The sequence below is a fragment of the Lepidochelys kempii genome, chromosome 8 (genome assembly GCF_965140285.1).
Source record: "Lepidochelys kempii isolate rLepKem1 chromosome 8, rLepKem1.hap1, whole genome shotgun sequence".
Taxonomy (NCBI): domain Eukaryota; kingdom Metazoa; phylum Chordata; order Testudines; family Cheloniidae; genus Lepidochelys; species Lepidochelys kempii.
Genome location: NC_136387.1, coordinates 89,893,732 through 89,918,335, shown reverse-complemented (window position 1 = coordinate 89,918,335; position 24,604 = coordinate 89,893,732). Strand labels below are relative to the sequence as shown.

Genomic DNA, 24,604 nt, shown 5'->3' with positions numbered 1-24,604 from the left:
AATGCAGTGGAAAATGAGTCTTTCTGATATCTGAGACTTTCTTCTTCTCTACAGACTTGCTATAGCAAGAGTGCAAGTGATGTGTTCAAGCGAAACATCTGGAAGTAGTACTCCGGTCCTTACTGTGCTTTCTGCTATGCAAGGGATACAAGCTGAATCACTATGCAAATACTGGGTGGGCTGCATATGAATGAGCTAAAATGCAGGGACATAACTTTGGGTTTCTTCAGCACTCAGCCATGATCGTGTTCCATTGTGGGAAATACTCCAGGTTTAACGCGTTAGCTGGTAAAAGTACAACCTAGGTGGGGGCATTTTGTTCACCTCGACCACCAATTGCATGTTAAGATACAACTGTCCTGTTCACAGTGGGTTTCAAAATATGTTCGTTAAAACATTTCAGCAAATGTGTTTTTAAAATACCTTTTATCCTAAGCTAGATAAGCCTGATGGGGCATGAGCTACACTTCTTAACTGAGTGCAGGTCTGAGCCTGGGTGGATGTCATTTACATGGTGCGGGGGTTGTATGCCTGTCTGTATTTACTTCATATTAAACTCAGCAATCTAAAGTATTTTGAATGCTCAGTTATTCATATAGTTCTCAAACCTGCTTCTCTTTTTCTTTTTAGTGCACAAATGTCTTCAGGACATTCTGTGGCTGTGATGGGCATTGACTTTACTCTAAGGTACTTCTATAAGGTTCTAATGGACTTGCTACCAGTTTGCAACCAAGATGGAGGCAACAAAATAAGGTACACCTTTGGGTTACTGAGTTAAATTAGTCTTCCCTTTCATGTGGTATATCTTCAAACATTCTGTTCCTTGTTCTGGCTCACCTTCTGTATTGCAATCTGCAGTCATTATCTTCATCAGGACAATCTGGACTCTTGATATCAGAGATTGAACATATATGAACAATCAATAAAGTATAAAAAGGGGAAATAATTCATTCTTCTTTGTATTATTCAGGCTTAATACAAATGCTCATAAATCCATCATAAGATGAACACAGCTTCCATTCATTCCGTTACTCGTTCTTATCCTGGAGTATTTTTAGATACTTAACTGGTGACACTTAAGTACTTTGCTGTAACTCTCCATCACAGGACACAGAATTGGGTGCTCTCAGCCCTGGAAAGTGCTGTGGTGTTGAAACTGTTTTGGTTTTTTTAAGAGCATATCTTCCAAGTGTTTGTCAGGCATTTGATTTTAAATTGGTGTCCTCAAAGCCAGACCAAAAAAAAAAAACCCAACCCAAAACAGTCAGACTGAACAGTCTGAATAAAAATAATTTCCCATCTCCAATCAATCAGGATTCATCCCATGGTATATTTGATCATAAGTCTACTAGTTCGCCAGTTGTCTATAACATCTTCCAGGAAAAACAGCAGACAAGAGCTGAATTTCTCACATAAAAACAAAAGTTGGATCGGAAAAAAATTCATGTTAACTTTTCACGCCTCCTTCTTATATTGTGAAGAGTACAAGCCTATCTATTTTTTTTTGTGCAGGTTACCTTTAAAATTATGTGTGTGGGGTTTTTTTACGTTTAGGTGATACAGTCAGGACTTTACACTGTACACGCAGTTATGGGAATTGTACACTTGTAAAGCAGCTCCTGCAGTTTCTCATAGTCCCAGGCAGGAGGCGGGAATGCATGCACAGCTGCAGGACCCAACCAAAGCTACCGTTAAGCTGGGGGACTTTAGCTCTACTCCTGCTGAGTTCTTCAGGAGCATTAAGCGGCCTACATTAACCTCTTCCAGTTTCCTTTCTGTGACCACACGTTCTCATGATCTTTGCACAGACTAAGCCCTCTCCCTAGGATGCCTGCTCCTTTGCCTTCCCCTGTAGCACTGCTTTCTGTGTCTATGGTAACAGAAGGAGGAAGGGAGGCAGGCGTGCTGTGCAGAGGGACTGCCAGAGATGGAAAGGCCTTGCAAGGAGAAGGAGGCTTAGCTGCTGCAGAGCCAGAGAGGGAAGGAAACTGTGAGAAAAGGGTTAGACAACGCAACAGTGACTGGGGAAAAAGAGGGTGACAGGAAAGGGACATAGGAGAGAAGGAAAATAAGATATTTGTCTTTCTGTAAGCGCTTTTATAAGAGGATCTCAAAGCACTTTATGAATGTTTTAGAATGACGCTTCCCAACACCCCATTTTACAGATGGAGGGGCAAAGGCACAGATTGCATGCTTTCCCCAAAGTCACTCTGGAAGAGATGGGAATAGGAAGGGAAGTGGTGTGTGAATTTGGAGTTTAATGGACATTCACGTTTTCATAAGAATATTAAGTGGAGGTGACTCTCCCCATTAAAATGAAACTAAAAGCTTGACAGTACTTTAAAGGGCAATGTCTGGTGGAAAATTGTAGGAGAGTCCTTACATTTGTTACTGGTAGCATTTCAGGTTAAGCTGTTAAAACTTCTAAAATCTGTTTTTTCACTATTTATGCTATTGGTTTACTTTGTGCATTCCTCTCAAATTAGACAATGGAAATAAAACAAGTGGTCTTATTTCTGTGTCCAGTCAATTCCACCTTGAGATTCTCAAGTATTAGTATATTGTTGCAATACTGGTTGGTTTGTAAACTTCAGGGAAATATTGATATGTTCTTTTAAAAACTATTTCCATTGAATTTTTAACTGACTTTTTTTTTTATTGCCCAGGGTTTTTTGTTAATGTTTCTTTTTACAGCCATATTTAACCTACCCATTTCTTTAAAACATAAAGACACTTCATGAATAATGCATTTCCTTTATCTTGGGCAGGTGCTTTATTATGGAAGATAGAGGATATCTTGTGGCACACCCAACTCTCATTGATCCTAAAGGTCATGCTCCGGTAGAACAGCAGCATATTACACACAAGGTATGGCTAAATCCTCTTTTTCTTCCTTCTTTTTTTTCCCCTTTTTTTGAAAGATTACGGAATGTACTGAAGTCACTTTTTATGCCTTTTTTTTTTTTTAAGGTAAAATTCTCTTCTTGTCTTCTCAGGAACCCTTGGTAGCGAATGACATTCTAAACCACCCAAACTTTGTGAAGAAAAACCTCTGCAACAGTTTCAGTGACAGAACAGTTCAGAGGTTTTATAAATTTAACACTAGCCTAGTGGTAAGTGTTGTTTGTTTTCTTGTTTTACTTTCTGAATGTATTTTGGTTGGGTTGGATTTACTTTGACTGATGCACAGGTCAATCAATGTTGATCACCAGGAACAGCAAAAAGAGACCCAAAACTAACTCTTTGTGAAGGGCAGCACATGGTGGCACTGTAGAAACATAAAATCAGTGGGCTAGATTATACAAACTGTGGTCACATGAGTGGTGCCAGGGATTATGAATGTGAGTATTTGCCAAACGTTACATAATCTAGCCCAGAAGTGAGAGCTGAGACGTTCTCTTCCCTATCTTTTTTATTAAGGGTTTTTTTAAAATGTTGGTTTGGATTCTTCTGCAGTGGATCCAAGCTCCTTATGTCCAGTCACCAACCCTCTCTGTTGTCACACCCTAGTGTGCACAGATGGGGTCTTCCTCTTTACTCCTACCCTTCTCATTTGGAGCCTTTTACACTATTAGCTAGATAGAAGCTATTAGGTAACAAAGTAGAAAATATATCAACATGCACTTAGTATAATTTGTCAAATTGAAGTCTTCTAAAAATCTCAAGTAAAGACTGGTGACGCTGTCTCATATAGAGCTTCTCCCTGTTCTTTATCTTGCAAACAGACTGTAATCTAATATTCTTGTTTGCAGTATTGTTGTTGCTGTGTTGGTTCCAGGATATTAGAGAGACAAGGTGGTGGGTGAGGTAATCTCTTTTATTGGACAGACTTCTGTGGGTGAAAGAGACACACTGGGTTCTGTGGGGCTCGAAAGTGTTTCTCTTTCACCCACAGAAGTTGGTGCAATAAAAGAGATTACCTCACCCACCTTGTCTATATAACATTCACGACAGCCATATGTTGTTGTGCAGAGTGTACTGAGTACTGTGTCACAAATCCATCCTTACAAGATCACTGTGGAATAATGTCAAAAACTCAAGGCTCTGTGAGAGAAAGCTGTTGTTTAAATGCAGTTTTCTAGGATTATTAGTAAAAGTGTCAAGAAAATTTCTGAAAGCTCCGGCAAGTTAAATGGATCTATGTTAGAACAGGATAGATTTTAACATGTTTCCTACAGTCAAAATGCAAAATGGGTTGGAGATGGAGGGAGGGAGGGCAGGCAGGAGTTTTGTTGTAAAGGAAAATGCCAAGGACAGATTTAGATTGCATTGTGTGAGTCAGAAACAGGAATGCTTTGGCTTTTCAGATAGTTCACAGCTGAAGTATATTTTTATAGTACGTGTGCCAGCAAGTTATCAGCAACTTGTGATGGTGCCTGCCAGCTAGAACTGAATCTCTGTGTGAGGGTAACAGGTAATTGGCATCAGGGGCATTGCAGGAATTTAAATTTCACTGCTTTTGTGGGGGGCACATTCTGTGCCTCCACCGCGGCCCGGGGGGCCAGAGGAGCTGGCTGCTCCCGCCGCAGCCCCGGGGGCCAGAGGAGCTGGCTGCTCCCACCACTATTGGGGAGGGGGAGCCATGTCCCTGCTTGGGGCCCCCCTCCCACCCCACCCCGTGCACATCCTTGATTGGTATGATGGGGAAGGAAAGGGAGGAGAGATTTATTTGAATGAGGTATTGTCTGCTGTCAGGCAGGATACTAAACTAGAAACCATTATGGCACATCATAATGTTATAAGATAAACAAATGTTGTTAATCTTTCAGAAAGTGCTTAAGTCATCCAGTACTGGCTCAGTTTTGCTCATCTCCCGAACAGGCTGATGAGTTAATTTGTATGCCTGTTATCTGAAGAAAAGGCATGCTACGTTCATGTTTCCTCATAGATTTTGCTTCAGCTTATGGTTCTTATAAATAAGGCTTGGGGGCGGGAGAAAGGTTTTAACTCACTAGGTAGTATGTTTCCTGCTACATCTCCGACGTGCCTTGCTTTTCCCTAGGGTGATCTGACAAACCTTGTGCATGGCAGCCACTGTTCTAAATACAGACTGACAAGAATACCTGGAACCAATGCCTTTGTTGGAATAGTCAATGAAACCTGTGACTCTCTTGCTTTCTGTGCCTGCAGTATGGTAGACAGGCTCTGTCTGAACTGTCACAGGTAAGAGAGTGGTTTGAAGTGAATTGGCAAGTGCAGGTATTGGTTTTTGTTACTTCAAATGAAGACTGAGAGCACTGGTCGTTTTATAGGCTAAGCTAACGTGTGCGGTGCAACTCCTGTGTCAGAACAAAACAAATATTGTACCTGCATAAATAAAATGCACTTTATTTGTAATGAGTAGGGTTATTATCCTTTTTTATAAGGGTTTGCAGATTTATCAGGTTCTCTTTCATGGTGCACAGTAGTTTTAAAAAAAAAAAATGGTCATATAAGCTTTGTGGGAGTTTAAGGCATTTTCCCCTCTGTTCCTTGGCTTTTGCCAGTGCTCCCTTTTGTTTAACGTTCAGGCATGTGAATCACTTAGCTTGCGAATGGGAGTGCTCATCTGGGGCAAAGTTATTCCCAGGTCTGAGTGTCTGCAGAGACCAGACCTTCTTTACAGCCCATTAACACTTGCCTTTGGAATATGATGGAATATGTGGAATATGATGGGTTGTCACACAGGTGCCAAGCTTATTGCCTTCACACCCTGTCCCTGCAAATACAATAAAAACGTGATACAGCTGCACAGGAGGGAAGGAGCTTTGGGTGGGACCACCCTGAAGAGGTATGGGGTGAAGGAGGAAGAAGAGATTTCTCTGCTGCTTCACATTCAGGGGCTTGGGAAATGTGGCAAGGAGAGGGCTAGTAGCTCCACAGGCCCATTGGAGGTATGCCTCTTATCTGCAACTCAGAATAGGAGCCAGAGGAATTGTTCCACCTGGGGGTGGGAGGGTTCCTTTCTCCCAGCTGAGTTCCTAATGCTCAGCCTGACTATGAGTTCCTAATGACTCAGCTGTAGCAACCTGCATGGAACTTGGAGGGAAGAGCCCAGGTTGCTGGAGGGTAGGTTGTGGAGAAGGCACTAGTGCACACGAGGCCAGTATGTTAGCTGAAGTTTCAATGTCTTGGTAAATAAACAGTTCTCTTAATAAAGAGCCAGTTTAGTCTTACAAATCGGGTGTCTTTTCAGTACATGGTATGTGAAACACTGGCTCTATGCTGGGATTAGGATTTGGACTTCAGTTTATATTGATGCAACTGGCCATTTTTTCTTTTTTCTAAAGAATGGAACAAAATGAATGTGAATGCCCTTGTGAATGCCCTCTAGAGGTCAATGAATGTACTGGCAACCTCACCAATGCAGAAAGCAGGTGAGAACAAGTATCTCTAAAACTCGAGTAACATTGTTATTGTGAGTATTACATGTTATAACCCTTGAATATGGTCTACTTTCTCATGCTACCATATATACAATGCCCGGTAGAATGGAGTGATTAAACAGTTGGATTATACTTAGCAAAGTTTAATTTTCTTGATTGGCTATACTGGAATTCTTTTTTGTGACATGATCTCAATTGTTTTCCCCAATGTAGGAATCCTAGTTGTGAAGTCCACCAGGAACCGATGACATTCACAGCAATTGATCCTAGCCTACAGGATGCTCTTCCGCAATGTATTAACACGCGGTGTAATCAGAGGCTGGAGAGTGGGTAAAGTACAGTGTTTTCCCTCTCTGAAAATACGTGCAGGGCTTGAAATTATTAGGAGCTGTTATTTATTCTAATACAGACATATCTTCCCTTGACATTAAATAAATGAAGTGCTATAAAATTGTAGCCTCATACCATGATGCTGCCATGCAGTAAACTTGAGACCTCAGGATTCCCATTTGAGTCACCTAATGCCATTAATAGCAGACAGAGAACCATATTTTCCCTCAGTCACACCCTTTCTTGACTACATTGAAGTCAATGGAATGCACCAGTGTAAGTGAGAGGAGAAATGAGCCGTAGAAAGGACAGTGAATTCCACCTCTCATCTAGAGAGGAAAGTGCCACAATATTTGCCTACACTTTTTGAAAAGCAGATGACCTTTAAGGTAAAGAGTGGTCATAGAAAGATTGGGAGTAGGCACTGCGTAACCAAGGATTTCTGTCAGCAAAAAATAAACTGTATGTCACCTAAACTGTGATATGAGTATAGTAGGCTTTGTGGCTCAGGTCATGACTAGCAAAGATCAGGGCCAGATTCTCTGAGGCAGTCAGTTTTGTGGAGTGTGGCAGAGCTGGTGGAATGGTAGGGAGCCAGTTATAGCTCACTGATTCTTTGCCCCGACACTGGTTAGAGCATTTGAAGAGGGAGAGACATGATCCAGACGGGGATTCCTTCATGCTGAGAGAGTCTCCAGCCAAGGAGTTATGGGCGGTCTGCTCTCCCTTAGTATTGCCTGAGTGGTGCAGAAAGAGGAGAGCAGGCCAGTGCATTTGGCCCTTTATGACAAAGCTGCTCTTTCCTCATCTGATTCACCTTGTGTAACTTAAACCCTTATAAAAAGAAAAGGAGGACTTGTGGCACCTTAGAGACTAGCAAATTTATTTGAGCATGAGCTTTCATGAGCTACAGCTCACTTCATCGGATGCATTCAGTGGAAAATACAGTGGGGAGATTTATATACACAGAGAACATGAAACAATGGGTGTTACCATTGAAGTGTTCACATCAGCCACACTATCAGAGGCTCGTTCACCTGCACATCTACCAATATGATATATGCCATCATGTGCCAGCAATGCCCCTCTGCCATGTACATTGGTCAAACCGAATAGTCTCTACGTAAAAGAATAAATGGACACAAATCAGATGTCAAGAATTATAACATTCAAAAACCAGTCAGAGAACACTTCAATCTCTTTGGTCGCTCGATTACAGACCTAAAAGTGGCAGTTCTTCAACAAAAAAACTTCGAAAACAGACTCCAACAAGACCCCACTCCCGCTGTTCCTCAGATGTTCTTGTCAACTGCTGGAAATGGCCCACCTTGATTATCACTACAAAAGGTTTCACCACCACCACCCACCCCACCCCCCGCTCTCCTGCTGGTAATAGCTCACCTTACCTGATCACTCTCCTTACAGGATGCATCTGATGAAGTGAGCTGTAGCTCACGAAAGCTCATGCTCAGATAAATTGGTTAGTCTCTAAGGTGCCACAAGTCCTCCTTTTCTTTCTCCTTACAGTGTGTATGGTAACACCCATTGTTTCATGTTCTCTGGGTATATAAAATCTCTGCACTGTATTTTCCACTGAATGCATCTGATGAAGTGAGCTGAAGCTCACGAAAGCTTATGCTCAAATAAATTTGTTAGTCTCTAAGGTGTCACAAGTCCTCCTTTTCTTTTTGCGGATACAGACTAACATGGCTGCTACTCTGAAACCTGTCATTAAACCCTTATGACATTTCTGTAGCCAAGCATCAGAGCTGTGAGGCTTTATGGACAATTTTGGTTCCAAGTTGTCTAGTGACTATAAATATACTGAGATACACCCAACCAAAAATGATTTTCTCTAAGGTAAAGCCAGCCTTTTTTCTTCATTTCCAGGGATTGCTTTGGCGTGTTGGACTGTGAGTGGTGTATGGTGGACAGCGATGGAAAGACCCATCTGGATAAATCCTACTGCGCGCCTCAGAAGGAATGCTTTGGTGGCATTGTGGGAGCTAAAAGCCCTTACGTGGATGACATGGGTGCGATAGGTAATTCTGAAATCCTTTTATTGAGGATACATATTTAACTGTTAAACTGCCAGTATTTTGTTATATACACCATCAATGTAGGTGCACAAAAGTCATGTACTGAAGCCTTGAGTTTATTTTAATGTTATAGAAATGCTGATTTAAACCTTTTTGCAAGATATTTATGCTCTGGTTTTTTTATTGGTTTTCGGGTTTTTTAAGGAGATGAGGTGGTCACTTTGAACATGATAAAAAGTGCTCCCGTTGGTCCTGTAGCTGGAGGTATTATGGGATGCATCATGGTGCTCGTTCTGGCAGTATACGCGTATCGTCACCAGATCCACCGGAGGAGTCACCAGCACATGTCACCTCTTGCTGCACAGGGTGAGCTGATAACTCATGAGGGAGATATTAGCAGTGAGGATAAAAATTTAGCTGTTTTGTACATTCTTCTGCCTAGTTTCAAAGATCATTTTTTGGTTTATCCCTTGGGAATCCTTTATTCTTGCTTCTCTTCTGATCCCCATTTTATCTCCCACTCCCCTCCTTATGTAAATGATGTATTTACTGTCCAACCTACTTGTGTGCTACTGTCCGCTGTTGGGTACACAGCTAGACTTGCTGCCTCCTTGGGAAGACCTGGACAGAAAATGCTAGGGCAAGTCTCAGGATGCTGTGGATATGACTTTCCTCGAGCTAAAGCAGTAAACCCAGCTTAATACCGGTCCTGTCACTTCTGAATAGTAGGTTGTTTTCTAGCAAGTAATAGGCGCTGTTGCCAGCGGTTTATTACAATTATAATGTTCAAAATGCCTCCGTCGGGGCTGCTTTTTGGTTGTATCTTTTTCTCCCTGGCTCCTCACTTGCACTCTGAGAGAAATTCATCATTGTGGCATCTTTTACTTACAAAAGGAAGGGAAGAAGAGCAAAATTATGAATATTATTATTATTTGTAATACACGAATACTAAAAAAAGCTCCAGCTGAAACTGGGGCTCTGTTGTACTAGACACTGTATCAAGGCATTCAGGTTTGCAATCTAAGTAGTCAACCACACAAAGTGTGGTAGGGGAGATAGAGGCATGAGGAGGGGAAGTGATTTGCCCAAGTCTCAGAGCTGAGAATAAAACCCAGGTCTCCTGACTCCCTGTCCAGTGCCTTATCCACTGGACCATACTGACTCAGTCTGAGCCTGTTCTCTAAACTTTCTGCATCGCTCAAGTCTTACACATACAGTTCCTTTCAAGGATACCGGCATATCCTCTTCCTGGTACGTCTAGTCCCCAACTGGCCCCAAAGCATAGTACTCCAGCACAATAACGCAGAGTGCTTCCACCACTCCACCAGGCTGAGAGTCGTTAATGAGTTGATCCAAAATTTTTCTCTTAACAGTTACATTTTTCTGTTTGTAATGGTGTGTAGAAATGTCAGTGCGTATGTCCAACCTGGAGAATGATAGGGATGAGAGAGATGATGACAGCCATGAAGACAGAGGAATCAGTAAGTGCTGAGCTGTGTCACTGTAAAATATGCCAGTATTAGGCTTAAGATTTGGTGAGCTTCTTGCTTTGGCTTGCTTTAATATTAAAAATATGTGGAGGGTTTTTCTTTTCTCTTAACACCTTGATATAACAGTGTGACCTTTGCTCTACAAAATAACAGGGCCAAAGGATTAACTGACTTAGTTTGTAACCCTTCGTGTCCTTCAGTCTCACCCCAAAAAATTATTCTTAGTTTTGGGCCATATAGTGCCCACTAACGTGCAGTGGGAGCTTGCCTATTCTGCCACATATTACAGCGTGGCAAGCTCTCAGAGAATCAGAGAAGATTAGGGCTGGAAGATTGCTCAAAGCAGGACTAACCCCAATGAGATCATCCCAGACAGGGCTTTGTCAAGCTGGGCCTTAAAAACCCCTAAGAATGGAGATTCCACCACCTCCCTAGGTAACCCATTCCAGTGCTTCACCACCCTCCTAGTGAAATAGTGTTTCCTAATATCCAATCTAAACCTCCCCCACTGCAACTTGAGACCATTACTCCTTGTTCTGTCCTCTGCCACCACTGAGAACAGCCGAGCTCCGTCCTCCTTGGAACCCCCCTTCAGGCAGTTGAAGGCTGGTGTCAAATCCCCCCTCACTGTTCTCTTCTGCAGACTAAACAATCCCAGTTCCCTCAGCCACTCCTCACAGGTCATGTGCTCCAGCCCCCGAATCATTTTCGTTGCCCTCCGCTGGACTCTCTTCATTTTGTCCACATCCTTTCTGTAGTGGGGCGCCCCCTGTGTGGCCCAACCAGCTCTGGGAATGGCTCTTAGAGAGCGGAGGGACTGCAGTTCTGACTGCATGGGGGTGTAAGCTCCTGCCCGTGAGCAGCCTTGGAAGGGGCAGGCACAATCTGGCCTTTTAATTCCTAGCGTCAGTTCAACAAGAGAGTTAAATGAAAAATCAGTAAATCCTGCTTGCACTTAATTCTTTGCCATTCAGTTATGACTGTAATATTGTGTATAATAATTCTATTGTATAGTGATGGGCCCAAGGCCTCTGGATTTTGGGAGAGGTCAGAATTTCCCATGTGGCCCTCTCTTTAAAATGGGCTGAATCAAAATCCCAGATCTGAACAACGTCAAAGGTTCAAAAACCAGAGCTGGATCTGAGTTCTGCAGCTTGTATCCATTGATACTAATATAGCTCATGTCAGTAAGTCTTGCTTTTCAGTTTAAATGTTGAGCAGGCTTTAGATGCCTCCGAGGTCTCAGTGTTCTGGCATTGCTACAGGGAACCTTCATAACTTTCATTAATCAAAGCAGACAGTGGGGTAAATCAGAGTTATATTCATTCTGCTCTCAGCACTGGACGAGGACATGCACTTCTCAGCAAACCTTTGTCCCATCATTTCTGTGATGTGGAAGCTCGTAATCCCTATAAGAATTTCATAGCAGCCTCTGAAAGAAGTAGTTTATAAAACATGTCTGATTCCTTGTTATTGAATTGCTCCATTAATATAACTTAGTAAAAACACTCTGTTTTAAAACAAACCCTGCTCTCTTTTCTTTCCTAGTCAGCAACACACGGTTTATAGCAGCTGTAATTGAGCGGCACGCACATAGTCCAGAACGTAGACGTCGGTACTGGGGGCGATCAGGAACAGAGAGCGATCACGGTAAGACCTTTAAACTCCTAATGACTCTGCATTCTCAGCTTGTTTGGCAACATAGGAGATAATGCCAGACCCAAAAAAAAAAAATCTTTGCTCCTTATTGCTTCATAGTTAAACAATTTTGACACCTCTGAATGCATGACACCGTCCAGCAATGAAGCTATTTTTGTGAGAGCAGTGTTATAACACGAGCTCTTTAGCTTAATGCCCCATCCTCTGCCTGGATTGCACCACCTCTAGAATGGCCCCCACTGGTACCGCCGTCCCGAGCTCCTCACAAGACCCAGGACCCTCCCAACACCGGTGAAGTCCAACCACTGCCGGATACCATCTTCGGCTCCGGCAGCCCAAACAGATAGAATCTGTCTTACTCATGGGAGATCCGGATCCATGGCTGCGCTACAAGACATTTTTACTTTTCCCGGATCCAGAATCCCCCACTCCATCGGGACCTTCCGTCCCCAGAGAACTCATCTCCCCTGAAAGATCTGCCTGCAGTGCTGAGCCTATCATCCCCACCACGTATTACATACGTGTCTCTGGCAGCACCAATGTTGCCATCGTTGGAACCCAGGCAACCTTTTCTTCCTTGGGGGATTCAGACCCACCGGAAGAACTGCCTCTCCCATACTGCTCTTACTCATTTCCCAAAAGACTTGCACGACCCTGGGAACAGCCACCGCCACATCTGCCTCTGAGTCATTGGCATGGGACCTCCACGAGCACACATCGATCCCTCCAACTGGCCATATTATCAAGCACTATTGGCTAAATTTATTATAATTTATTATAATATAATAATAATCATCTGGACCCATGGAAAAGAGCCCTTGAGGAATTCCACCATGATTTCAACAATTTCCATCCCACCATCAACCTCAGCCTGGTCCAGTCCACACAAGAGATCCACTTCCTGGACACTACAGTGCTAATAAACGATGGTCACATAAACACCACCCTATACCGGAAACCTACTGACCGCTATACTTACCTACATGCCTCCAGCTTCCATCGAGACACACCACATGATCCATTGTCTACAGCCCAAGCTCTAAGATACAACCACATTTGCTCCAATCCCTCAGACAGAGACAAGCACCAACAGGATCTCTATCAAGCATTCTTAAAACTACAATACCCACCTGCTGAAGTGAAAAAACAGATTGACAGAGCCAGAAGAGTACCCAGAAGTAACCTACTACAGGACAGGCCCAACAAAGAAAATAACAGAACGCCAATAGCTGTCACCTTCAGCCCCCAACTAAAACCTCTCCAGCGCATCATCAAAGATCTACAGCCTATCCTGAAAAATGATCCGTCACTCTCACAGATCCTGGGAGACAGACCAGTCCTCGGTTACAGACAGCCCCCCAACCTGAAGCAAATACTCTCCAGCAACCACACGCCACGCAACAAAAACACTAACCCAGGAACCTATCCTTGCAACAAAGCCCAATGCCAACTCTGTCCACATATTTATTCAGGTGACACCATCATAGGACCTAATCACATTAGCCACGCCATCAGGGATTCATTCACCTGCACATCTACCAAAGTGGTATATGCCATCATGTGCCAGCAATGCCCCTCTGCCATGTACATTGGCCAAACCAGACAGTCTCTACGGAAAAGAATAAATGGACACAAATCTGACATCAGGTATCATAACATTAAAAAGCCAGTCGGAGAACACTTCAACCTCTTTGGCCACTCAGTAAAAGACTTAAGGTGGCAATTTTGCAACAGAAAAGCTTCAAAAACAGACTCCAGCGAGAAACTGCTGAGCTTGAATTAATATGCAAACTAGATACCATTAACTTGAGTTTAATAGAGACAGGAAGTGGCTGGGTCATTACACATATTGAATCTATTTCCCCATGTTAAGTATCCTCACAAGTATCCTGACAAGTATTCTTGTCAACTGTCTAAATGGGCCATCTTGATTATCACTACGAAAGTTTTTTTCTCCAGCTGATAATAGCTCATCTTAATTAATTAGCCTCTTACAGTTTGTATGGCAACTTCCGCCTTCTCTGTATGTGTGTATATATCTTCTTACTATATGTTCCATTCTATGCATCCAGTGAAGTGGTCTGTAGCCCACGAAAGTTTATGCTCTCATAAATTTGTTAGTCTCTAAGGTGCCACAAGTACTCCTGTTCTTTTTATTGGCTAAATACGATTTCCTCAGTTAAGCTGTTTGAGGAGTTCACCAGCAGTCAGTACCCATTTCCAAGCTCTCATTGAGGAAGGTAAATTAATAGCCACAACTGCATTCTTGGAGGGGAAGCAGGAGGCTCAGGAGGAGGATACTAGTCCATTCTTCAGGATTCCCCAAAGAGATCCAGAACACCCTGTACCCATCCCTTCAGGGACCACTCTCATGAGAGTATTCTCACCCAAGATGTGAGCTCTTTACTGCAATGAGGGGCAATAGCACAAGTTACTCCACCACAATATCATGGAGATCCAAGACTCTCAACACAAGCTTTTGAACATCCTTCATACTTCAGCACCCACAAGAGCTGGCTAGAATGATGTGGCACACACCCACCACTTGTGCTCCTACACTCAAGGGTGTGGAGAGACACTATTGTGTACCAGCTAAAGGCTCAGAATTTCTATTTTCCCACCCACCTCCCAATTCTGTGGTGGTTCAGGCTGCTTCCAAAAGATCCAAGCAGCAAAATCCTAGATCTATGCCACTAGTTAAAAAGGAAAATACTTAGACCCATAGGCGCCAACTACATGGGGGCTCAGGGGCTCAAGTACCCATGGAAAAAAATAGGGGGTGCTCAGCACCCACCAGCCATACTGGTTCTGGCCCCCAGGGCTGACTGCCAATCAGCTGTTCAGCAGGTGGGATGCGCTGGGGAAGGGGGGACAGAGAGGAGGGAGTAACAAGCAAGGAGAGCAGGGCCTCGGGGGAGGGGGCAGAGCGAGGTTGGGAAGAGGTGGAGCGAGAGCGGGGCCTCAGGGAAGGGGACAGAGTGGGAACAAGAAGAGGTGGAATGAGGGCAGGGCCTTGGGGGAAGAGCTGGAGAGATGGTGAGGCCTCAGGGGAGGGGTGGAGCTCCCACCAGGAAAAATACAAGTCAGTGCCTGTGCTTAGACTTACTGGGGAGGGGTTTTCTCATCGTCCAGTTTACAATTCAAGATAGCCAATTATCAAGCGCTATTGGCTAAATATGATTTCCTCATTTATGCTGTTTGAGGAATTCACCAGCAGTCTCCCACAGTAGGACTCTACCCCTTTCCAAGCTCTCACTGAGGAAGATAAATTAATAGCCAGAACTGCATTTGCTGTGGCTGATACTTCCTCTAGGGTCTTGGCTACGGTCATCATTATGCAAAGAGAGCCCTGACTCCATTCTTCAGGATTCCCCAGGGAGGTCCAGAACACCACTGAGAACCTCCCCTATGTTGAATCCCACCTCTTGAAGATGGACAATTCCCTACACACCCTCAAGGATTCTAGGGCCACCCTTCAATCACTGGGCATTTATACACCGGCCCCCAAAAGGAAGTTTCATCACCAGTCAACCACACCGCAGTATAGGTACCAACACTTTCACCACTGAAGGCCATCCAAACAATCAGGTAAAAAACAAAAGGTTCAAAGGTCCCTCTTTCCCATGCCTCCTGCTACTGCCTCGACATTTCAATCTCAGCCCCCAGCCAGGAGATATTTTTGATGCGAGCTCGACATCCGTGAACCAATAAGCTTAACACCTCATAACTGCCCTACTCCATTTGGGGGTCGTCTAGCACTCTTTTTTGACACCTGGAGTATGATAGACAAGTGGGTGCTGAACATCATCCACTATGGCAATACAATCAAGTTTGTGATGCAACCTCCTCCAAAACCCCCATACCCATCCCTTTGGGGACCACTCTCATGACAGTATTCTCACCCAAGAGATGAGCTCTTTACTGTAGTGAGGGGCAACAGAATGTGTTCCTCCACCACAATATCATGGAATGGGATTTTACTGTACCTGCTTCTTCATACCCAACCACAAGGGCGGATGGAGACCAATCCTCAATCTCTGTCATCTCAGTTGCTTCATCCACAAACTCAGATTTCGCATGGTCATGTTGGCAGCGATAATTTCATCATTAGATAAAGGCACATGGTTCATGACTCTCGATGTGAAAGACTCGTACTTTGACATAGACATTCGTCCCTCCCACAGACACTTTCTCAGATTTATGGTGGGATCCGACCATTTGCAATACAGAGTGCTACCATTCAGTATTCACAGGTATTTTCAGTGGTGGCTGCTCATATCAGACATAATGGCCTACGTTTTTTCCTGTACCTCGACAACTGGCTGCTCACCGCCATATCCCGCCAAGAGGCCTACGCATCTATTTCTGTGATCCTCCTCACCTCTCTGGAAGTCAGTGTAAACATCGAAAAGTCTGTGTTCACCCCCACACAGTCTGTGGACTTCATTGAGGCAACTTTGAACTCTATCACTCTGAGGCTTACCTGCCCACAGACAGGTTCCAGATTATGAACGAGATCATTAGCTCACGTTATGAGCAATCCTCAAGTGACGACCAAGGCATGCCTGTCCATACTTGGCCACATGGCCTCATGCCCATAGATCACTCCATTCATGAGACTCAACCTTCAAGCAAGTTATCTTCAAGCAAGGCTACAGTCAGTGTGCTCACCAAGTCATCTATGAACCTTCCCTTCACAGTTCCCACCAAGGTACTGTCCTTCCCTCCAGTGGTGGACAAACCCTTATCATGTATGTGTGGGTGTCCCCCCTCTTCTCCAGACCAAAGCTGCCATTACCATTGCATCCCGACTAGGCCGGAAAGCTTATGTGAACAACCACACCACCACACAAGGGACATGAACACCTCAAGAGTCCAGGGTGTGTACACTGATGTCCTGAAACTTTGGGCAGTAAGGAAAGCATGTGAGTTCTTTCTCCCATTTATCCACTCTTACTACATCCTGATAATGTCGGACAACACTGCAACTGTATTCTATATCAACAAGCAAGGGGGAGCGAAATCGCCTCAGTTGGAAGCACAAAGCGAGCCAGGACATTTGCACGGACCAACAGCACTGCTGTCAAAACTCTCCGACCCTGGGCGTGTGGTGCGGATATGTAACCTCACAGTGGAATACAGGTAGGGACCACACATCTCAAGAATCTCCAGTTACAGGTAAGTAACCTCCTCTTTTAGATATCCATAGCTTCATCACAGATAGGAGAGATGAGACTTCCCCATCATCATATCCTTTCCTGGTTTCTCTCAGTCATAGGGACACTATGACTCAGATTGTGAAAAGTAACTAGTGATTTCAGGTGCCCAAGGTGAGACATCTTTAGAGAACCCTGATTTTCAAAGGTGAATTTGAGAAGGCAAAAATTGAGGCAGCCAAAATCACTAGCCACTTTTCACTACTCTTGGCCAGTATCTTCTCAGAGAGGGAATTCAACAATCATAAAAACTACCGATCGTACAGATAACAAAAATAGTGTGCTCTTTGGAATGGGAGGGGTTGCCTGGGAGTAGAATACAGTTGCTTATTGGGCCAGGGAACGAGGCACTCTCCAGCAGGGTTATGCACCTTCATATATGTTGTGCACCTTCATATATGTGAAAGATTTGCAATTTAACACTTGAGTCACCTCAGGTGCCTCATACAATTCAGTATCCCTTCTCTCAAAGAAATGAGAGAGTTTTTTTATGTAGAAGAAATGCAAGACCAGAAAACAGCTGGACAGAGGTTGCTAGACCACACAGCAAATACCTGGTGAAATCAATAGAATTAAACTGTATATTTTAACAGTCCTGTAACCAGTCTTGCAACTAATTTACGTTAGTCTCAAGACCCTAAAACAGTTGAAAGGTAACAAAACATAAGCCCTTATTTAGCAGAGAACAAAATGTTCTATTTTTTGTGGGTTTTGTTTTCAGAGCTGTAATACTGTTCTCATAGTTACAGCACATAAAGTAAGTTCAGGAAATGCCATGACCAAACTGAAATTCACTTTTGGTATTCTAGATTAAACTAGCTACGTGATATGAAAGCCTTTTTAGGAGTTAGGTGATATAAGATGTATTTTGATTATCTTCCTTTCTTGGTAGACCAAATTAATATTCTTGTCAGATATCCAGCCTGATCAGTTGCAAAGGATGCGGTTTCTTGAACACAGGCGTACCAGGCTGCTTTGAGGGTTTTGCAGTAGATCTGCTGTGGCACTTGTCTGAGATCAGGCAAGATTTCAAGTAGCTGGTAGGCTGGGTACATTGTGATACTCAGAGTATTTCCCTGTCTCCCTGCTGTAGTCATTTAATTTCATGAGATTTTAGCCAGAAAAGGGTTTGCAGGATTTGGCTCGATTAATCCATTTGAAGTACTTTCTTATAGATTCACTAGATCTAACTCCTCAACACAGTGTGTTTTATATATATATATGTATATATTTTGTTACAAAACATGTCTACTCAGCTGTCTACAAGCAGATTGGTTTGGCTGTCACAAATCTGAGCAGAGCAGCTCATAGGTAGGTACTGATGGATGCTTGCAGTATATTCAGCAGAATATTAATATTCTGTCACTTCTGAAACTTTAAGAAAAGTTCTGTAATATTTTTTACAAAAATTTCAGAACTTTGAAAATAGAACACTTTCATCTGCAAGGACCTTTTTCATTTTAAATGTATATATATATCATTTTAAAAAATCATACAGCAATAATGTGAAGTATTTACAGTTAGAATAGTTGATGGCTTTTCTAAGGAAGTTTTAGTTTATTAGGAATGGGAATAATGTACAATTTAAAGAGTATAGCTCAAAATTTGACCTAGTTTTTGTTCCTTATCTATTTGCAAAGTCCAAATAATTTTCAAGGCTTTTGCCTCCAAAACCATACTTCTTCTTTATTGTGTATCTTTAAATAAATGCCAGTAGGTAGGTAGGTTTGTTTGTTTGGTAGGGAACCAGATATTTCAAAGTGAAGCTGCCAAGAGGCTATTTAAAAGCAGGGGAGAAGAGGGAGGAAGGAACTATTTTAAAACTGTACAAGATTGTCTACTGTGTGTCTTTATTTGAAAACTGTTTGTTGGGCCCTATTCTGTAAATTACTGAGTTCCTCCATTGATTTCAATGGGTTTTGGGGTATTCAGCACCTTGAAATGTTGGGCCTTTTGCCCTAGACTATCTGTTCTTTTGTGTTGTTTTGTGTTCTAGGCTATAGCACTATGAGTCCTCAGGAAGACAGTGAAAATCCTCCATGCAATAATGATCCACTATCAGCTGGTGTTGATGTTGGAAACCACGATGAAGATTTAGATCTTGATACCCCACCTCAAACAGCTGCACTCTTGAGTCACAAGTTTCACCACTACAGGTTGCACCATCCAACTCTTCATCACAGCCACCACTTACAGGCGGCAGTCACAGTGCACACTGTGGATGCGGAATGCTAATAGACTTTATTCTTTGGGAAAAGATGACAAAAGAAATGCAGTTCGTTAGCAACGATCCATACAGCAATGGGGAGCTTTGTGGTTGTGCTTTTACCAGGAGTGGTTTAACTACCTTCCTAAAGAAGCTGTTACACGCACACAACCTTTACATTTACAAAATGTAACGTTGGCTCTGGAATGGAGGGAAAATGAGCATGATGAATGGACCTGCCATAACATTTTAATAAAATGCAGCAGGAGGCCTGTTAATCCTCCAAACACAGGGATAAAAGTTTATACAGTAACTGAAACTTTAGGAACCCTGTTAAGCTGAGCCAAGAGAAGGGAGAGCTCAAAGAAGATGAAGATGTTTTACTTTTCTTAACTGGAAGAGTATAAATCTGTGCAGCCAGAGACAAAAAAGGTGCTGGATACAGAAATGGGTTTTTTGAGGTTTCCGTTTGTTTTTTAGAAAGTACATTGCTCTTACAATTGCTGTGTGGGACCTGGGACAGTGCATCTCAAGATTTTTAAGTAAAGGATTATTTTTCTACTATTTATTGAACTTGAAACATTCATGAACTTTGGGGGGAGGGGAAAACACATTAGTGACTATTGACAAGGACAGCATACATTCTGTGCGATGGTGAAGTCATTCTTCCAAGGAAGGTGTCTGTTTCTTATTAGCTGATATTCATCCACAGCCCCACTTTGCAAAAAGAGAAAATGAAGAATCACTCTCTGATTTGTTTACATGTTTTCTAGCCACAGTCGTTTTGTGTAAACTTTACCACCTGATTTGTAATAGGCTGGGTGTTTTTAAATTTGCAAAAGGGGAGAATCCTCTGCTTCCCTACCAAAGCACTAAGTATTCTCCCTGTCTTTACACCTCTGACCACCCTTAAAGACCCTCAGGATCTGGCACAGGATTCCTTTCACTGTAATAATACAGTATTTGAACTGTATTAACAATCAGAGAATTCAAAAATGAAATACATCCCGTTTCTCTGTTTCCTTAGACCATTGGCAAAACCAGAAGGTGGTAAAACACATTGTAAAATTCAGGTTGTTACAGAAGGTTTCTGTTGAAATCGTAATTATAAGCTGCTGCTGTTTATCTGGAATTTAATACTGCTTTGTGATTCATGCAGGGATTAATCAAGTCTCTCTAATACAACATGGGGCATCGTAATTTTAAATTAGTTTTAAATCACAGTGTTGTATTTTAGATTCACATTGTGTGATTAAAATGTTATAAAAACATTCTTGCACTGTGCATATGATAAACATCCATTTATGTAGGTTTTTTTTTAAAGATTTCTGAATACTGTTTTAACAAATAGGGTACTTAATACTGTATTATGTAAAAAAAATTGGTTCATAAACAGTACAGTAAAGTAAGTATACGTGTGATATCAGGATACCCCTTTATACTATGTATAAAATTTCAATCTCTAGTGAAATAAACTGTATAAAGTATAGTTCTGTGAATTACCTCTCGTTGAACTCCGATTATTCTCTTTCATTTCCCTCTCATTGTGTGGCTGAATTGGCATCTCCAAGGAAAGTTCTATGAACCCCTTGATAGTCAGGACTCATCTCTTATTTCAGTGGTTCTATCTCTAGTTCTGATGGGCTTGATTTTTACATGCAGTTTACAGTATTTGTTTTAAAAAATCTATTTTAAGAAGCCCTGTTTGTAACTACTTTGAACATTAAATCTTCTGGGAAAGTTCAAGCACAGTGCAAGCTTACCATAGCCAATAATAACAGCATATAGAAAAAATAAGGTATTGAAAACGTGGTTGTGTCTGCTTTGTTGTTTGCTGGTTTTATGGGTCTTTTGCTGAGCAGGCAGTTCCTGAAAGATCTTAAATCCTGTTCATGTTTTGAAATATTCATGCTAGAATCTTGTTTCTCTTTTTGGAGCACAGAATATCTTTGATCTTTGTGCCCAACTTACTGGGAGTTCTGAGTGAGAATCAAAGGTAATACCTGGCTCTTGGGCAATAAGCTATAGGTAACTACTCTTTTCATGTTTGCCAAGGGAAATGGAAAATATGCCATCTTAGCATTAGCATGAGGCAAAACAAAAAGCATATGTAGTTAAGAGGCAAGAAACGTTAAGCATAAAAGTGAACGTATGCGTCAGCCTTCAAAGATGGAAATTGCTGAAATAAATAAAAATTGCAAAAGATTTTGTTAATTGTTTGTACTATATATTAAGCACAATCCTGTAGTTACTCTTAGATAATTATCCAGTCCTGTAGTACCCCAAAAGGTCTCTCATTTAAGTCCACTTTAAAGTGGATTGATCTAAGTCACAAAAAGGCACTCAGTGCGAAACGAAAGTGTCCATGCAGGGGGTTAGTACAGAATAGCTATGGCACTTCAAATGCTAGCTTATGTCACACTAACTTTCCCATATAGACAAGCCCTTAGTAGAGGCTCTTGAACTAATGGAGTATACTACCTTTTTCCCCCAGTCCTTTAGTTTGAGCTATACCAGAATAATTTTCTTTATGTGTACAGTAGTATAAATGGAAATGAAGGAAAAAAATACAATTGGCCAGATCCACACCTGATGTAATTAGTATAGCTCCACTGAAGTACAGTCTGATTTACACCAGCTGAGGATGTGGCCCCTTTTCGCTATCAGAAAGAGGCCGTGTAAGTAAAGCCCTAATTAAACTAACACTACTATTTACAGAATGTAAATTTGTTAATCTCATATTTATGAGCTAGAAATCAATGTCCCATTACTCCAGTGTATTCACTGTAACTTTTTAATAGCTTCAACTGGAAATCCTATGTATAATATCTAATTATTTTATTGATGTGTGTGAATGCAGACAACATAAAGGAAAACAGATTAATAATACTTCAACCACTTAGCAGAAAGTAAATTACTAATTTTTTTAACTGATATATTTTACCTACTTGTTTTTAAGTTAAAACATTGCTCACTAATGTGGATAGGAACAGACAGCAGTGTGTTCTCAGTAGCAAGGCTTAGTTTCTGGAAGTTGCTTCTGTCAGAAATACATCTAAGCTGCATTCAGGAAGCATCGTATGACATATCTCCTTTGTCCAGGCTTTCTGCTAGTTGCTTAATCTAAAACCCCAGCAATTGGCCTTGAAGGTTGCTGAGCTGCAAGGGGTCATGGTGTGTGTATTTAGTACCTGTTTTGTTGTTTTTATTCTTAACTGTTTACAGTATGCCCAGTTCCTATGGAGAGGGACACCTGATATGTGCTTGCAATAATGAGACCAGCTGAAGCTTCTGCTATTACATAACTTGAGAAATAAGAAGAGGTGTGTTGGCAGACTATTAACTTCATTATGAGAGTTTCTAGATCTGTAGCCATCTTAAAGCCCTGAGCTGATAGGTGGTACAAGTCTGAAACAACAAGGTATCATTAGTGAGCCTGTGAATAGCTCCATATAAGCCCCTACCCTGGCAATCAAAGTAGTTGTACTGTGATTGTCATCTCTCCCAGGTGAATGGCAAAGTTCTTAGCCCTTTCTCACATGTATTCCTTCCTAGATTTACATAAGGACAAACATACTGTCAACACAGTGCCCAGTTCTTTGCCCCAACCCTTAAATCAGCCACCCTGAAAAGGGAGTAACCGTTCTCTGTTTTGACCTCTCAATTTTAGCTATTTTTAGATGCAGTTGAACACAGGACGACTGTAATTTCTGCGATACCCTTGTTTTATTGTAGAGTGCCAAACAAGGACACAGTTTCATAGTCTGCAGAATGTACAGGTGAATCAAATCCCAAATCCAAGCACTTTGGTAGCTGAAAGCTGGCCATGCCCATTCAGGGACATATGCTCTTGGCAAATCTGCTTCACTGTGAGACATTTATTGGACTGACAAAACAAAAAGTCCAGTATATACAGAGGTGCGAGTGTTTGTCTACAGGAGGATGCTTAGTGGAGTGAGAGAATGAAATAAATGTACCCAGAAAAGATGAGCTGCAGCATTTTTCTTTTTAATGAGGGTCTTGCTGCCATTCCCTCCCCAGTTAGTCAGCTGTGTTGACTGAGGTTCAAGGACCTACAGTGAACTGTGTGCTCAGATGAGTTCCCAGGAGCCTGCTGGATCTTCGCTCTAACCAATAGACCATGTGGCCTTTCATTAATTTTTACTTGCTTTGATTTCTGAAACTCTGTCAATTAAGTCAGCCTCATTACACACGTTTTCTTTTCATTCTTCCAGAAAAATGAATTTTTTAAAGCCTGTTCAGTATTAAAGATATGATGCGCTTCATTATATATGTGTTCATTGATCCTAAATGATCTTAATGCCTTCAGTAATTTTAACAGATTATGGTGTGTTGATGATTTTATGGCTATTGTGGAAGTATGGCTTTGACAAGTAACCCAGCTAGTTCACTCAGGTCAGTGAAGCTGTTTACATGTTCAGGATTTATAGCTTCACAATGGATCAAAGGAGGTTATTTTTACTTGTTGGAATTATTGCTTTGGCAATGTGATTTTGAAAGGAAAGTTGGTTATGAGTTGTCTAGAGGCATTTTATCAGGCACTTAAATCATGAAAAGTTATCTGAACCTTGCCCATTCAAAGTGAGAGAGGGAACAGAAGATAATTCATGAAGGACTCACAAAAGCAGCAGTATATGGGTGCTGATGATAGTGAGTACTAGGGTTGTAAGGTTCTGTTCAAAGAGGTGAAACAAAAATTATGGTCACAAAAGAAATTTGTTCAAATTGTTGCAAAGCTGGTGACACGTAAGAAAAATCTGATAAAAGGAAGAAAGATACTTGCTGCACAAGGCTATACTGGTGATCTGGGGAAGGAGACCCAATAATTCAAAAGCATCTGGCCTGTTGGTGGTGGTCTAAAGGCTGGAGAAGGGAGCCTGTTGCACCATGCCATACAGAAGTCCTTAAAAACATGCCTGTCTTCGTTCTTTATTTTGCATCTCATGGTGTGATGGCAGTTGAGTAATGGACTGGTCTTGCATTAGAATGTTAAACATTTCCAGCTTTATTTTAATAGATGGATTAAACTGATAACTTAAAACCATAACTATAGGTAATAAAATCAGACGTGTGCTGAAATAATTTGGCAAAAAAGAAAGTCTGTGAAATAGTTATGGTCCAAATGTATATTCTGTCTCCAGTTTTCTCTCTCAGAGAAATTTTATTTAGTTGAATTCTACTGTGAATTCCAATGGCATAATGTTGAATTTCTGTTTGAGTGTCACACAGTTTCGAGAGTTGCAAGTTCTAGTAATGAATCTACAAGATGTAATTCTTG

General features: G+C 41.9%; 1 protein-coding gene across 1 annotated transcript in view; it reads left to right on the top strand.

Annotated features, from left to right (window-relative positions):
* The window catches only part of CACHD1 (cache domain containing 1), a 185,405-nt gene extending 164,671 nt beyond the window's left edge, over nucleotides 1-20,734 (top strand). The window contains exons 17-27 of the mRNA XM_073357445.2: nucleotides 631-753; nucleotides 2,769-2,868; nucleotides 2,997-3,113; nucleotides 5,003-5,163; nucleotides 6,270-6,356; nucleotides 6,579-6,695; nucleotides 8,586-8,737; nucleotides 8,939-9,100; nucleotides 10,138-10,215; nucleotides 11,773-11,874; nucleotides 19,096-20,734. Of these exons, the coding sequence (XP_073213546.1) occupies nucleotides 631-753; nucleotides 2,769-2,868; nucleotides 2,997-3,113; nucleotides 5,003-5,163; nucleotides 6,270-6,356; nucleotides 6,579-6,695; nucleotides 8,586-8,737; nucleotides 8,939-9,100; nucleotides 10,138-10,215; nucleotides 11,773-11,874; nucleotides 19,096-19,334 (1,438 nt within the window). The 3' untranslated portion in view covers nucleotides 19,335-20,734. The remainder of the gene's footprint in view (nucleotides 1-630; nucleotides 754-2,768; nucleotides 2,869-2,996; nucleotides 3,114-5,002; nucleotides 5,164-6,269; nucleotides 6,357-6,578; nucleotides 6,696-8,585; nucleotides 8,738-8,938; nucleotides 9,101-10,137; nucleotides 10,216-11,772; nucleotides 11,875-19,095) is intronic.
* Nucleotides 20,735-24,604: the final 3,870 nt, after the last annotated feature.